Below are 12,886 nucleotides of genomic sequence, written 5' to 3' on the forward strand. Positions count from 1 at the left end.
TAGTGTAGAGCCGTAGTTTAGAAAATAAACCTTTAAAATGCTTCTCCCTTGTCCCGTCCTGTTTCTTCGGTCTGACCGAAGGCTACTCTTGCTACGCCCAAGAGGGGGGGGGTGCCTTCAGGGAGCCTTCCATGAGTTTCCCCCATCCCCGCCCCGTGGGTTTTGGCAAAGGTGCCAAACGCGAAGCAGGCACTGTGCAAAGCAAGCCTGATGCACGGAGTGATGGGAGCACGGGGCGTGCAGGTGTGCAGCTGGAGCAGCGCAAAGTGCCTGGTCCCTGTGCCTGCCTCTCCTCTGGGGGTGGGTGGCTGGGTGGGTGGGTGCCCCGGTGGCCCAGGGCCAGGAGGTGTGCCGTCCTCGCTGTGCACTTCCTTCTGGCCCGCGTGTACTTGGAGGAAGTATGGCAGCTTCAAGCGGTTCAGTTTCTAGGAGGGCTTCTAGGATGTGGCTCCTGGGCCAATCAGCAGGCTCCTTGGGTTACGCTTGAGGTAGCCCTTATCTTTCCCATTCTTCGTGCTCAACTACTTTCTGCCCTTTTAGGAATAAAGCCAATTAGCCCTTTATTCACTGGTGTAACTGGTATGTGCCCCTGTACCAAAGTAAGCGTGGATGCAGGCTCCTTTGATGACCCCCTCTAGCTGGAGAGAACCCACCTCATCAGAGGGAATGCTTTAGACAGCATACATGGCCTTGTGTTACATCGCTGCTACTTGTGGCTTGGTTCACCTGCAGACCCGGTGATGAAGTGCACGTTGCGTGCATTGGACTCACTTCCAATTGTGTCAGAGAAAGCGGAGCTGCAAGGGGCTGGTATTTGTCTGTGCTAACAGGAGGCTCACGTGCAGAACGTGTTGGAGTGCAATCATTTGTGCTATAGCAAATGCCTGCCTTCCTGGGACAAGGAGTTGGAGCGCAGCGCAGCTTAGTCTGTTTGTCACAGAAGGCGTGTGAGGAGGTTGTGTTGAAGTCTGCCACTGTTTCCTTTGCTTACAGAGGAGGGACTCAAACACTTGCGGAGGAGCTTTAAAGAGATACTCTGTCTTCAGTAGAGGAAAAAAAGAGGTGTGTAGTAGGTGATCAGGCGCTGGTGGACTTGGAGCTTGAAAAGAACGCAAACTTTTTCATCAAGACATCAGGAGAAGGGGGCAAATGTTACCAAGTATTTCCCAAACTCTCGAAAGTGTTTTCTCTTTGCAGAGTGGGGGGAGGGGGGACGGCCGTGTAACTTGGGAGCTCTGCAAAGGGAACAAAAGATTGCCGCTCAGAAAACGCCCTCTCCTGTTGCCTGTGCTGCTGGTTTGATGGGGAAAAGCAGGCTCGTGCATTCCCTATTGCATTGGTACATATTCACTGCCAAGGGGTGCAGAGAAATACAGCACTTACAAGCTAGATATCATCCATGTCATTTATTGCTTGCTGTGCTTCCACGTGAGGGAACCTTTGACTCTCTACCTCTTTGAAGGGTTTCTCACTCAATCAGCGCCTAGATATGAGAATTCCTCAGAGGAGCTCTTCTTTCCTCTGATGATCTTTCTGTTGGCCACCTGCTCTTCATGATGTGCTATTGTAAAAACTGGGCAATTTAGAGGGAAGGGAAGGACCTTGGATTACGGGACGGTTGGAGAAATCAGAGAAGTGTGTTCACCATGTGCTAGGCACCATCTTGGCTTGCTCTGAACCACGGAGTGACCAGTACAAGACAAGACTGTGGTGTCTAAGCATGACTCCTCTTGAATTTTCCCTAAGAGGGGAACACAGGACAGGAGAAGTACGAATGAATCTCTACAGAAGAAGGGATCGGAGGAATTCCTTCGTCTTTATCACATGTAAGCCATATTCCTCACATTTGCTTCCTATAGTCAAACACAGAAAACACCTGTTAGGCCATACACAGATATCTCCATGGCTGCATATGCATGTATGTCTGCCTACGTATTTATATAATACATATATATATAAAGCCAGTGAGGGCATTATTAAAGGAATACTCCTCGGGGAGGAAAATGCAGGTATCTTTTTATGTGTTGGTTTGGGGAGCATAAATATCTGGGATCCTATTTCCTTCATTAACGTGAATCTGGCTGCCCCATTTTGCCAGCAAACGTTCTGTGCTCTGTGATGCGACTGTGACGCTGTGGAACGTCTCCATGGAGACGTTTGTGAAGGCCCCACTGCACGCAGCACGGGTGCCATTGCGCTTCCGGCTGCTGGTGGGAGGACTTGCCTTGTTGGCTGTGCGCTTCCTGCTGCTGGTGGGAGGACTTGCCTTGTTGGCTGTGCGCTTCCTGCTGCTGGTGGGAGGACAAGCCTTGTTGGCTGTGCGCTTCCTGCTGCTGGTAGGAGGACAAGCCTTGTTGGCTGTGCGCTTCCTGCTGCTGGTGGGAGGACAAGCCTTGTTGGCTGTGCGCTTCCTGCTGCTGGTGGGAGGACAAGCCTTGTTGGCTGTGCGCTTCCTGCTGCTGGTGGGAGGACAAGCCTTGTTGGCTGCGCGAGCGGTTGTGGACAGGAATTTCTGCCCAGGTGACAAATTCCGACTTCCAATGGAGACACCTTCCTCAGAAACATCGGGTGTCTCTGTTCCAAGCACCGAGGCGGCAGTCTCGGCATCTGCTGCCCGCCGACTCGGTGCTAAAAGAGCAGCTGCGCATGCTGCCCTTGGACCTCTCCAGGAGGAGAAGGCTTCCCCATTTTCTCCCGGGGAAGTCAGTGCCAAAAGACGATGCCGCCGTCTCTCTGAGCAATGCTGCGGCTATGACAGTGACGTGACAGCGTGCTCCTTTCTCAACACCCTCTGGAAAGTTGTTGAAAGTGTTGGCTTCCAGTCCATTCGGTGGGGCGATGAGGGAGACTTCATTGTGATTGAGGAGGCGTTCTTCAGAGCGGAAGTACTGGCCAGAGGAGGAACTCTCCAAGTCTTTGATGTTGGCAACATGAAAGATTTTGTCCGTCGCCTTCATCAGCATGGCTTCTACATCACGGACGCGGATTTGCCAACGTCTGCCCCATGTGCTCAGTTCCTAGCACAGGGAGCATCAATTTCCACTCCGAGCCAGGTACGTAGTCCCTCTAGCTGTGAGATGGCTCTCGGCACAGCGGCATTGGTGGCCAGTCAGTGCAAAGTGAGGTGGCTGACAGCTGGTGACACTTGGCTACTTGTGCTTCTGAGAACCCTCCATTACTCTGCGGCTGGCAAATGAGAGAAATGCAAGCAGGGGTGGTTGTTACAAGGGCTGCTCTGCACGTAGTGCCTCCTCGTTTATGTTGGCCCACGAGAGGTGGCAGCACAGGGGCAGTGTGACAGAATGGCACGGGACGTGGCTGTGCGTATGAAACAAAGGTGTGCAACTGAATTCTTTCGTGTGGAAACGGCCCCTGAGAGTCCGCTCCGACGGTCTCTTGAGATTCCAATTCCTATGTCTTGTATCTTTGTTTTCCCAGTCTTGAAATGGTGGTGACTAGCTCTTCCTCTTTGCATTTTGCAGTTACTCTGCTACTATCATCCCTATTTCCAGAGAGATCGTCTCCAGTGCCAAAGAAGATTCAAGCGGAGTCTTGGAGCTAGGAGGAGACCAGCTTCCTCCTTGCAGGCCTTCCAGTGGGGTTGGCAGGAGGGCCAGCAGAGCAGAAGCCTGCAGCCAGAGATGCAGTCAGGCGCTGCTGCACGGGCGGGCAGTCAGCTCCCTGTCGGCAGCTGCAATGCTGCTCCTGCTGCTGCTGCTGCTGCTGCACATCACAGCAGACGTCCAGCACCAAGCGGTCCTTTTCCACCGGGGCTGAGACCCGATAGCGGAGCTGGGGGTGATGGAGTTGGACGCCGCTACAACTTGCGCCCCAGGAAGCGCTGCCGATGGCAGCAGTAGTGTCGGAGATAGTGTAGAGCCGTAGTTTAGAAAATAAACCTTTAAAATGCTTCTCCCTTGTCCCGTCCTGTTTCTTCGGTCTGACCGAAGGCTACTCTTGCTACGCCCAAGAGGGGGGGGGTGCCTTCAGGGAGCCTTCCATGAGTTTCCCCCATCCCCGCCCCGTGGGTTTTGGCAAAGGTGCCAAACGCGAAGCAGGCACTGTGCAAAGCAAGCCTGATGCACGGAGTGATGGGAGCACGGGGCGTGCAGGTGTGCAGCTGGAGCAGCGCAAAGTGCCTGGTCCCTGTGCCTGCCTCTCCTCTGGGGGTGGGTGGCTGGGTGGGTGGGTGCCCCGGTGGCCCAGGGCCAGGAGGTGTGCCGTCCTCGCTGTGCACTTCCTTCTGGCCCGCGTGTACTTGGAGGAAGTATGGCAGCTTCAAGCGGTTCAGTTTCTAGGAGGGCTTCTAGGATGTGGCTCCTGGGCCAATCAGCAGGCTCCTTGGGTTACGCTTGAGGTAGCCCTTATCTTTCCCATTCTTCGTGCTCAACTACTTTCTGCCCTTTTAGGAATAAAGCCAATTAGCCCTTTATTCACTGGTGTAACTGGTATGTGCCCCTGTACCAAAGTAAGCGTGGATGCAGGCTCCTTTGATGACCCCCTCTAGCTGGAGAGAACCCACCTCATCAGAGGGAATGCTTTAGACAGCACACATGGCCTTGTGTTACATCGCTGCTACTTGTGGCTTGGCTCACCTGCAGACCCGGTGATGAAGTGCACGTTGCGTGCATTGGACTCACTTCCAATTGTGTCAGAGAAAGCGGAGCTGCAAGGGGCTGGTATTTGTCTGTGCTAACAGGAGGCTCACGTGCAGAACGTGTTGGAGTGCAATCATTTGTGCTATAGCAAATGCCTGCCTTCCTGGGACAAGGAGTTGGAGCGCAGCGCAGCTTAGTCTGTTTGTCACAGAAGGCGTGTGAGGAGGTTGTGTTGAAGTCTGCCACTGTTTCCTTTGCTTACAGAGGAGGGACTCAAACACTTGCGGAGGAGCTTTAAAGAGATACTCTGTCTTCAGTAGAGGAAAAAAAGAGGTGTGTAGTAGGTGATCAGGCGCTGGTGGACTTGGAGCTTGAAAAGAACGCAAACGTTTTCATCAAGACATCAGGAGAAGGGGGCAAATGTTACCAAGTATTTCCCAAACTCTCGAAAGTGTTTTCTCTTTGCAGAGTGGGGGGAGGGGGGACAGCCGTGTAACTTGGGAGCTCTGCAAAGGGAACAAAAGATTGCCGCTCAGAAAACGCCCTCTCCTGTTGCCTGTGCTGCTGGTTTGATGGGGAAAAGCAGGCTCGTGCATTCCCTATTGCATTGGTACATATTCACTGCCAAGGGCTGCAGAGAAATACAGCACTTACAAGCTAGATATCACCCATGTCATTTATTGCTTGCTGTGCTTCCACGTGAGGGAACCTTTGACTCTCTACCTCTTTGAAGGGTTTCTCACTCAATCAGCGCCTAGATATGAGAATTCCTCAGAGGAGCTCTTCTTTCCTCTGATGATCTTTCTGTTGGCCACCTGCTCTTCATGATGTGCTATTGTAAAAACTGGGCAATTTAGAGGGAAGGGAAGGACCTTGGATTACGGGACGGTTGGAGAAATCAGAGAAGTGTGTTCACCATGTGCTAGGCACCATCTTGGCTTGCTCTGAACCACGGAGTGACCAGTACAAGACAAGACTGTGGTGTCTAAGCATGATTCCTCTTGAATTTTCCCTAAGAGGGGAACACAGGACAGGAGAAGTACGAATGAATCTCTACAGAAGAAGGGATCGGAGGAATTCCTTCGTCTTTATCACATGTAAGCCATATTCCTCACATTTGCTTCCTATAGTCAAACACAGAAAACACCTGTTAGGCCATACACAGATATCTCCATGGCTGCATATGCATGTATGTCTGCCTACGTATTTATATAATACATATATATATAAAGCCAGTGAGGGCATTATTAAAGGAATACTCCTCGGGGAGGAAAATGCAGGTATCTTTTTATGTGTTGGTTTGGGGAGCATAAATATCTGGGATCCTATTTCCTTCATTAACGTGAATCTGGCTGCCCCATTTTGCCAGCAAACGTTCTGTGCTCTGTGATGCGACTGTGACGCTGTGGAACGTCTCCATGGAGACGTTTGTGAAGGCCCCACTGCACGCAGCACGGGTGCCATTGCGCTTCCTGCTGCTGGTGGGAGGACTTGCCTTGTTGGCTGTGCGCTTCCTGCTGCTGGTGGGAGGACAAGCCTTGTTGGCTGTGCGCTTCCTGCTGCTGGTGGGAGGACAAGCCTTGTTGGCTGTGCGCTTCCTGCTGCTGGTGGGAGGACTTGCCTAGTTGGCTGTGCGCTTCCTGCTGCTGGTGGGAGGACAAGCCTTGCTGGCTGTGCGCTTCCTGCTGCTGGTGGGAGGACAAGCCTTGTTGGCTGCGCGTGCGGTTGTGGACAGGAATTTCTGCCCAGGTGACAAATTCCGACTTCCAATGGAGACACCTTCCTCAGAAACATCGGGTGTCTCTGTTCCAAGCACCGAGGCGGCAGTCTCGGCATCTGCTGCCCGCCGACTCGGTGCTAAAAGAGCAGCTGCGCATGCTGCCCTTGGACCTCTCCAGGAGGAGAAGGCTTCCCCATTTTCTCCCGGGGAAGTCAGTGCCAAAAGACGATGCCGCCGTCTCTCTGAGCAATGCTGCGGCTATGACAGTGACGTGACAGCGTGCTCCTTTCTCAACACCCTCTGGAAAGTTGTTGAAAGTGTTGGCTTCCAGTCCATTCGGTGGGGCGATGAGGGAGACTTCATTGTGATTGAGGAGGCGTTCTTCAGAGCGGAAGTACTGGCCAGGGGAGGAACTCTCCAAGTCTTTGATGTTGGCAACATGAAAGATTTTGTCCGTCGCCTTCATCAGCATGGCTTCTACATCACGGACGCGGATTTGCCAACGTCTGCCCCATGTGCTCAGTTCCTAGCACAGGGAGCATCAATTTCCACTCCGAGCCAGGTACGTAGTCCCTCTAGCTGTGAGATGGCTCTCGGCACAGCGGCATTGGTGGCCAGTCAGTGCAAAGTGAGGTGGCTGACAGCTGGTGACACTTGGCTACTTGTGCTTCTGAGAACCCTCCATTACTCTGCGGCTGGCAAATGAGAGAAATGCAAGCAGGGGTGGTTGTTACAAGGGCTGCTCTGCACGTAGTGCCTCCTCGTTTATGTTGGCCCACGAGAGGTGGCAGCACAGGGGCAGTGTGACAGAATGGCACGGGACGTGGCTGTGCGTATGAAACAAAGGTGTGCAACTGAATTCTTTCGTGTGGAAACGGCCCCTGAGAGTCCGCTCCGACGGTCTCTTGAGATTCCAATTCCTATGTCTTGTATCTTTGTTTTCCCAGTCTTGAAATGGTGGTGACTAACTCTTCCTCTTTGCATTTTGCAGTTACTCTGCTACTATCATCCCTATTTCCAGAGAGATCGTCTCCAGTGCCAAAGAAGATTCAAGCGGAGTCTTGGAGCTAGGAGGAGACCAGCTTCCTCCTTGCAGGCCTTCCAGTGGGGTTGGCAGGAGGGCCAGCAGAGCAGAAGCCTGCAGCCAGAGATGCAGTCAGGCGCTGCTGCACGGGCGGGCAGTCAGCTCCCTGTCGGCAGCTGCAATGCTGCTCCTGCTGCTGCTGCTGCTGCTGCACATCACAGCAGACGTCCAGCACCAAGCGGTCCTTTTCCACCGGGGCTGAGACCCGATAGCGGAGCTGGGGGTGATGGAGTTGGACGCCGCTACAACTTGCGCCCCAGGAAGCGCTGCCGATGGCAGCAGTAGTGTAGGAGATAGTGTAGAGCCGTAGTTTAGAAAATAAACCTTTAAAATGCTTCTCCCTTGTCCCGTCCTGTTTCTTCGGTCTGACCGAAGGCTACTCTTGCTACGCCCAAGAGGGGGGGGGTGCCTTCAGGGAGCCTTCCATGAGTTTCCCCCATCCCCGCCCCGTGGGTTTTGGCAAAGGTGCCAAACGCGAAGCAGGCACTGTGCAAAGCAAGCCTGATGCACGGAGTGATGGGAGCACGGGGCGTGCAGGTGTGCAGCTGGAGCAGCGCAAAGTGCCTGGTCCCTGTGCCTGCCTCTCCTCTGGGGGTAGGGGGGGGGTGGGTGGCTGGGTGGGTGGGTGCCCCGGTGGCCCAGGGCCAGGAGGTGTGCCGTCCTCGCTGTGCACTTCCTTCTGGCCCGCGTGTACTTGGAGGAAGTATGGCAGCTTCAAGCGGTTCAGTTTCTAGGAGGGCTTCTAGGATGTGGCTCCTGGGCCAATCAGCAGGCTCCTTGGGTTACGCTTGAGGTAGCCCTTATCTTTCCCATTCTTCGTGCTCAACTACTTTCTGCCCTTTTAGGAATAAAGCCAATTAGCCCTTTATTCACTGGTGTAACTGGTATGTGCCCCTGTACCAAAGTAAGCGTGGATGCAGGCTCCTTTGATGTCCCTCTCTAGACTGGAGAGATCCTTCCTTGCCCCTGCATATTTGTAATTCTCTCATTTTCTGATTCTGTTAATTTTAAAATAAAATGGGGAAAGACCTTATCAAATTTTATTCCTTGGATATATAAGTATTCTCTACAGTTAATACATCAATTTGAATGCATGACCAGCATTCGTGGTCGAAAGAAAACTTCCCAGAGGTGTCGTGGTTTTATGATTTTTTGTCATCAGTATTCCTCAGCATAACTTCATGTAATGCACTGGGTGGTGGTTTTTGATATCTGCTAAATGTTCATCTGACGGAGAAGAACTACATTTCCTCAGGAGGCTTTACAGTCAGCATGGAGTTATAACTCCATGCGAGGTCACCTGATCCTTCTTCTTCTTCGTCTGTTTTTCACCTGCTCTTCGCTGTCTGAGCTTCGCTATCTGCACTTCGCCATCTGCACTTCACTGTCTGTTCTTTAGTCACTCAACTGGACTGCACTTCTCACCCCAGCATTGTGGTGAGGTCTATACAATTCAGACAGACTCTCTCTTTCTCTCTCATTGTATTTTACTAATACTATATTTAGTAAAATCATTTGTTCCACCTCAGATTAGTGCTGTTGTTTTCAAGTATTTTGGGCTCCCCTGTTTCCCCTTTCCCAGAGGCGCAGATCCGCAGATCCCTCCGCCCTGCTGGTCATGGAACCAGGTCGAACCAGCCCATAAACCGTTGACACAGGGGTTTGGAGGTACTACCGATGTGACTCCCATCTACTAGAAGGAACATCCAGGAAGCTACTGCCCTGTGACCTCTTTGCCAGATAAAGTTATGGAACAGATCATCTTTAGGGAGATCATATGGCATAGTATAACAGAATGGCCAGGGTTGAAAAGGACCACAATGATCATCAATTTTTAACCCCCTCACCACGTGCAGGCTTGCCAACAACCAGATCAGGCTGCCCAGAGCCACATCCAGCCTGGCCTTGAATGTTTCCAGTGATGGGGCATGTGCAGTTTAACCAGGGAATCAGGCACAGCCAGCTTATGTTCATGAAAGTCAGGTCCTGTTTTACCAACCTGATCTTCTATGATCAAATGACCCACCTGGTGGATGAGGGAAAAGCTATTGATGTAGCCTGCCTAGACTTCAGCAAAGCCTTTGATATTGCTTCCCACAGTATTCTTCTGCAGAAGCTGGAAGCCTGTGGCTTGGAATCTCTCTTTTGGATAAAGAGCTAGCTGGAGCGCTGGGCCAAGAGAGTGGTGGTGAATGGACTGAAATCCAGCTGGCAACCAGTCACAGGTGGTGTTCCCCAGGGTTTGGTAGTGGGGCCTGTCCTGTTGAATATCTTTATTCATCTTGATGAGGACTTTGAGTGCACCCTCAGTAAATTTGCAGATGACACCAAGTTGGGAGGAAATATTGATCTGCCTGGGAGTAGTATGGTCCTACAGAGGGATCTGTACAGGCTGGATCAATGGGCTGAGGCCAGTGGAATGAAGTTCAACACATCAAGTGTTGGGTCCTACTCTTTGGCCACAACAACACCAGGCAATGCTTGGGGCAGAACAGCTGGACGACTGTACAGAAAAAATGAATGGGATGTTGGTCAATTATAGGCTGAACATGAGCCAGCAGTGTTCTCTGGTAATCAAGAAGGCCAACAGCATCCTGGCATGTATCAGAAATAGATTACCAGCAGAACCAGGGAGGTTATAGCTCCTCCATAGTCAGCTCTGGTGTTCAGCTTTGGGCCCCTCACTACAAGAAAGACACAAGGCCCTGGTGCATGTTCAGAGACAGGCAACAAAGTTGGTAAGGACTCTGGAGCACAGCTCATAAGAGGAGCAGCAGAGGGACCTGGGATTGTTTAGTCTGGAGAGAAGGAGGCTCAGCAGATACCTTTTCACTCTCTACAACTACCACGGGGTTCAGCCTCTTCTCTAACATAACAAGGAATAGAACAAGAAGTAATGGCCTCAAGTTGCACCAGGTGAGTGCCAAGTTGGATGTTAGGAAGAATTTGTTCTCTGAAACAGTGATCAGGCACTGGAACAGGCTGCCCAGAGAGAAACTGACTCATCATCCCTGGAGGTGTTCAAGAAGCTTTAGACATGGTTTAGTGGAGAAAAGGTGGTAGGTGCACCATTGGAGTAGATGATCTTGGAGGTCTTCTCCAACCTTTGTGTTTCTATGATTCTATGATTAAAATGTCTTTTAAACATTCAGCTTCATAAAAGCGATTATGAAATTAGAATAATTAAGACAAAGAAAAACAAGACATTTAAATATCACTTAAGTGTCACATGTTCAAAAAGACATATTCCCTTGAAACACTTTGTTCCCATTCCATGCCATAACATTAAAATGAAATGCTTCAGTACTGACAAGAAGATTGTGTGTAGCAGTGATCTGGAAGTAAAAGAGCACTATATAAAGAAAATATATTGTGCACGAGAGGAAAAAGTGCTCAGTGAAATGATAAAGGAAAGTTGAAAACAAAATAAAAATTACTGACAATTAAAAAAAAGAGATCATCTAAACATGTTCTAGATCCTAAGAGACAGCTGGCAACTCTACACAGATATAGTTCTATACGCTAAATCAAAGCCCAGTTAAAGCTTTCTAAAAGTTTTCAGCACGTTGACAGTAGCAGATATGTAAAATTCCAAATAGACCAACCAACAGAAAAAAACACACCCTAAAAAGAGCGGACAGGATTTATACTTAATTTAATTATTTACTGTATTTATGAATACACAGCAATAGGTAGTCACAGAAGAGTACTGCTTAAAAATTTCGACTAATTTTCAGTAATGACTTGACCTTAAACCCCTGAGAAAATGTTCATTTATAGATTGTATATTTTTCTATCTTAATTTAAAAACAATTTTGATCATTTTAGAAAGTTAATTTAAACATTAAGTGACCCCTGAAATTAATATTTAGGAAGTAATAATTTGAATTGATTACTGTGTTTTATTAATTATATTTCAGTCCTAAAAACAATCACATTTCAGTTTAAAAAATAAACATACATCAATCTTCTTTTGATGAAATTTCTGGTAAAAACTCTAACTCATCTTCTTTCAACACACACACACTTAAAAGTAGAAATTTCAAAGAACAATTTCCCATTTGTTGTTCTTTAAAAGGAAGCGTTTTTGCATTATACCAAATGATGTAGTCAATAGGCATGACAGATTTTCTTTGTGACAAGTATCATTCTATTCAAAATCTAATAAACTATCACAACATAAAATATTTTTCAAATACAGTTGATAGTTTTAATCCCTGTTTTTGTAATTAGATTCTGAGTTTTAGGTTATTTTTATATGTAGTTGTAGTGACACATTAGAAAGATCTAGGATGGAAGTCCGTAAGGGATTTATTTTGTTTACAAAATGTGTAATGTGTAATGTGTGTAATGAATGTGTAATGAATGATTGTAATGAATTGTGTAATGAATGATTGATGTAGTGCTAGCAAGATATACAGAAAGAAAAGTATGTTTTCATTTTTAAATACATGATTTATATAAAATGTGTCTTTTGTTCATTTCTTCTCAGTATTGCAAAGAGATATTTATTGTGTTTCTGCCAGTCATTTTCTTTAAGCAGATTTGTACATGCTGCTGCAAATTGCACAGCACATAGATTTAGAATTTCTACCCAAAAAACAAGATTTAATGGAGCTGCAGAATCATAGAATGGCCTCGGTTGACCCAGACCATTCTCAACCTTAAAAATCATTTAGTTCCAATCTCCTCACCCACAAGATCAGGCTGCACACAGCCGCATCCAACTTCACCTTGAACACATCCAGAGATGGTGTCCACATCCTTACTGAGCAAACTTTTCTTGTGCCTCCCCACCTTCCGAGTAATAAATTCCATCCTAACATATAATCTACATCTCTTATTTTTTTTCAGCTTGAAGTCATTTCTCCTTGTCTTGTTACTATCAGGCCATGTAAAAAATCAGTCCCCCTTTTGCTTGTAAGCTTCTTTCAAGTACTGGAAGGCCACAATGAGAATTTCTTGGAGTCTTCTCTTATACAAGCTGAACAAACCCAGCTCCCCCAACCTTTCTTTACAGGAGAGGTTCTCCAACCCTCTGATCATATTTATGTTCCTCCATGGGACCTGTTCCAACATCTCCTTGTCTTTCTTGTGCTGGGTCCCCCAGCCCTGGGTGCAGTACTCCAGATGGAGCCTCAAAGGATTACAGGAGAGGGAAACAATCGCTTCCCTCTCTTTGTTGGTCACTCCTCCATTGATGCAGCCCAGGATACAGGGCTGCAGGGCTGCAAGTGCACACTGCTGTCTCATGTCCAGCATTTAATCCACCAGGACACTCAAGTCTTTCTCTGCAGGTCTGTACACACTCATCACTGGCTCCACATGAGTATAGATCCACTAGCCACAGTGCTCTGGCTGCAACCATCCAACAAACACCTCACCCACTGAAGCCTTCGGATCCATATTTCTCCAATGTAGAGATAAGGATGTGGTGCAGGACCATGTCAAAGGCCTTGCACAAGTCCAGGTAGATGACATCAC

At 48.9% G+C, this 12,886-nt stretch overlaps 2 protein-coding genes across 2 annotated transcripts; both read left to right on the forward strand.

The window, feature by feature from the left end:
• The first annotated feature begins 2,433 nt into the window (after positions 1-2,433).
• Positions 2,434-3,860, forward strand: LOC128072700 (heat shock transcription factor, X-linked-like). Its single transcript, XM_052666765.1, has 2 exons — positions 2,434-3,053; positions 3,483-3,860. The coding sequence occupies exons 1-2, from the start codon at positions 2,541-2,543 to the stop codon at positions 3,858-3,860; spliced, it is 891 nt and encodes a 296-aa protein (XP_052522725.1). The 5' UTR covers positions 2,434-2,540.
• Positions 3,861-6,367: 2,507 nt separating this feature from the next.
• Positions 6,368-7,696, forward strand: LOC128072174 (heat shock transcription factor, X-linked-like). The gene is made up of 2 exons (XM_052665703.1): positions 6,368-6,880; positions 7,310-7,696. Exons 1-2 carry the CDS (start codon positions 6,368-6,370, stop codon positions 7,685-7,687), a joined length of 891 nt encoding a protein of 296 aa, XP_052521663.1. The 3' UTR covers positions 7,688-7,696.
• Positions 7,697-12,886: the final 5,190 nt, after the last annotated feature.

The sequence above is a fragment of the Tympanuchus pallidicinctus genome, unplaced genomic scaffold, assembly GCF_026119805.1.
Source record: "Tympanuchus pallidicinctus isolate F22 unplaced genomic scaffold, pur_lepc_1.0 scaffold7, whole genome shotgun sequence".
Taxonomy (NCBI): domain Eukaryota; kingdom Metazoa; phylum Chordata; class Aves; order Galliformes; family Phasianidae; genus Tympanuchus; species Tympanuchus pallidicinctus.

What these genes read in the sequence shown, in the direction of transcription:
- LOC128072700 (XM_052666765.1), top strand. Translation starts at nt 2,541, where the DNA reads ATGGAGACACCTTCCTCAGAAACATCGGGTGTCTCTGTTCCAAGCACC. An exon ending in CAATTTCCACTCCGAGCCAG is followed by an intron (nt 3,054 to 3,482) that starts GTACGTAGTCCC and finishes TGCATTTTGCAG; the next exon opens with TTACTCTGCTACTATCATCC.
- LOC128072174 (XM_052665703.1), top strand. Translation starts at nt 6,368, where the DNA reads ATGGAGACACCTTCCTCAGAAACATCGGGTGTCTCTGTTCCAAGCACC. An exon ending in CAATTTCCACTCCGAGCCAG is followed by an intron (nt 6,881 to 7,309) that starts GTACGTAGTCCC and finishes TGCATTTTGCAG; the next exon opens with TTACTCTGCTACTATCATCC.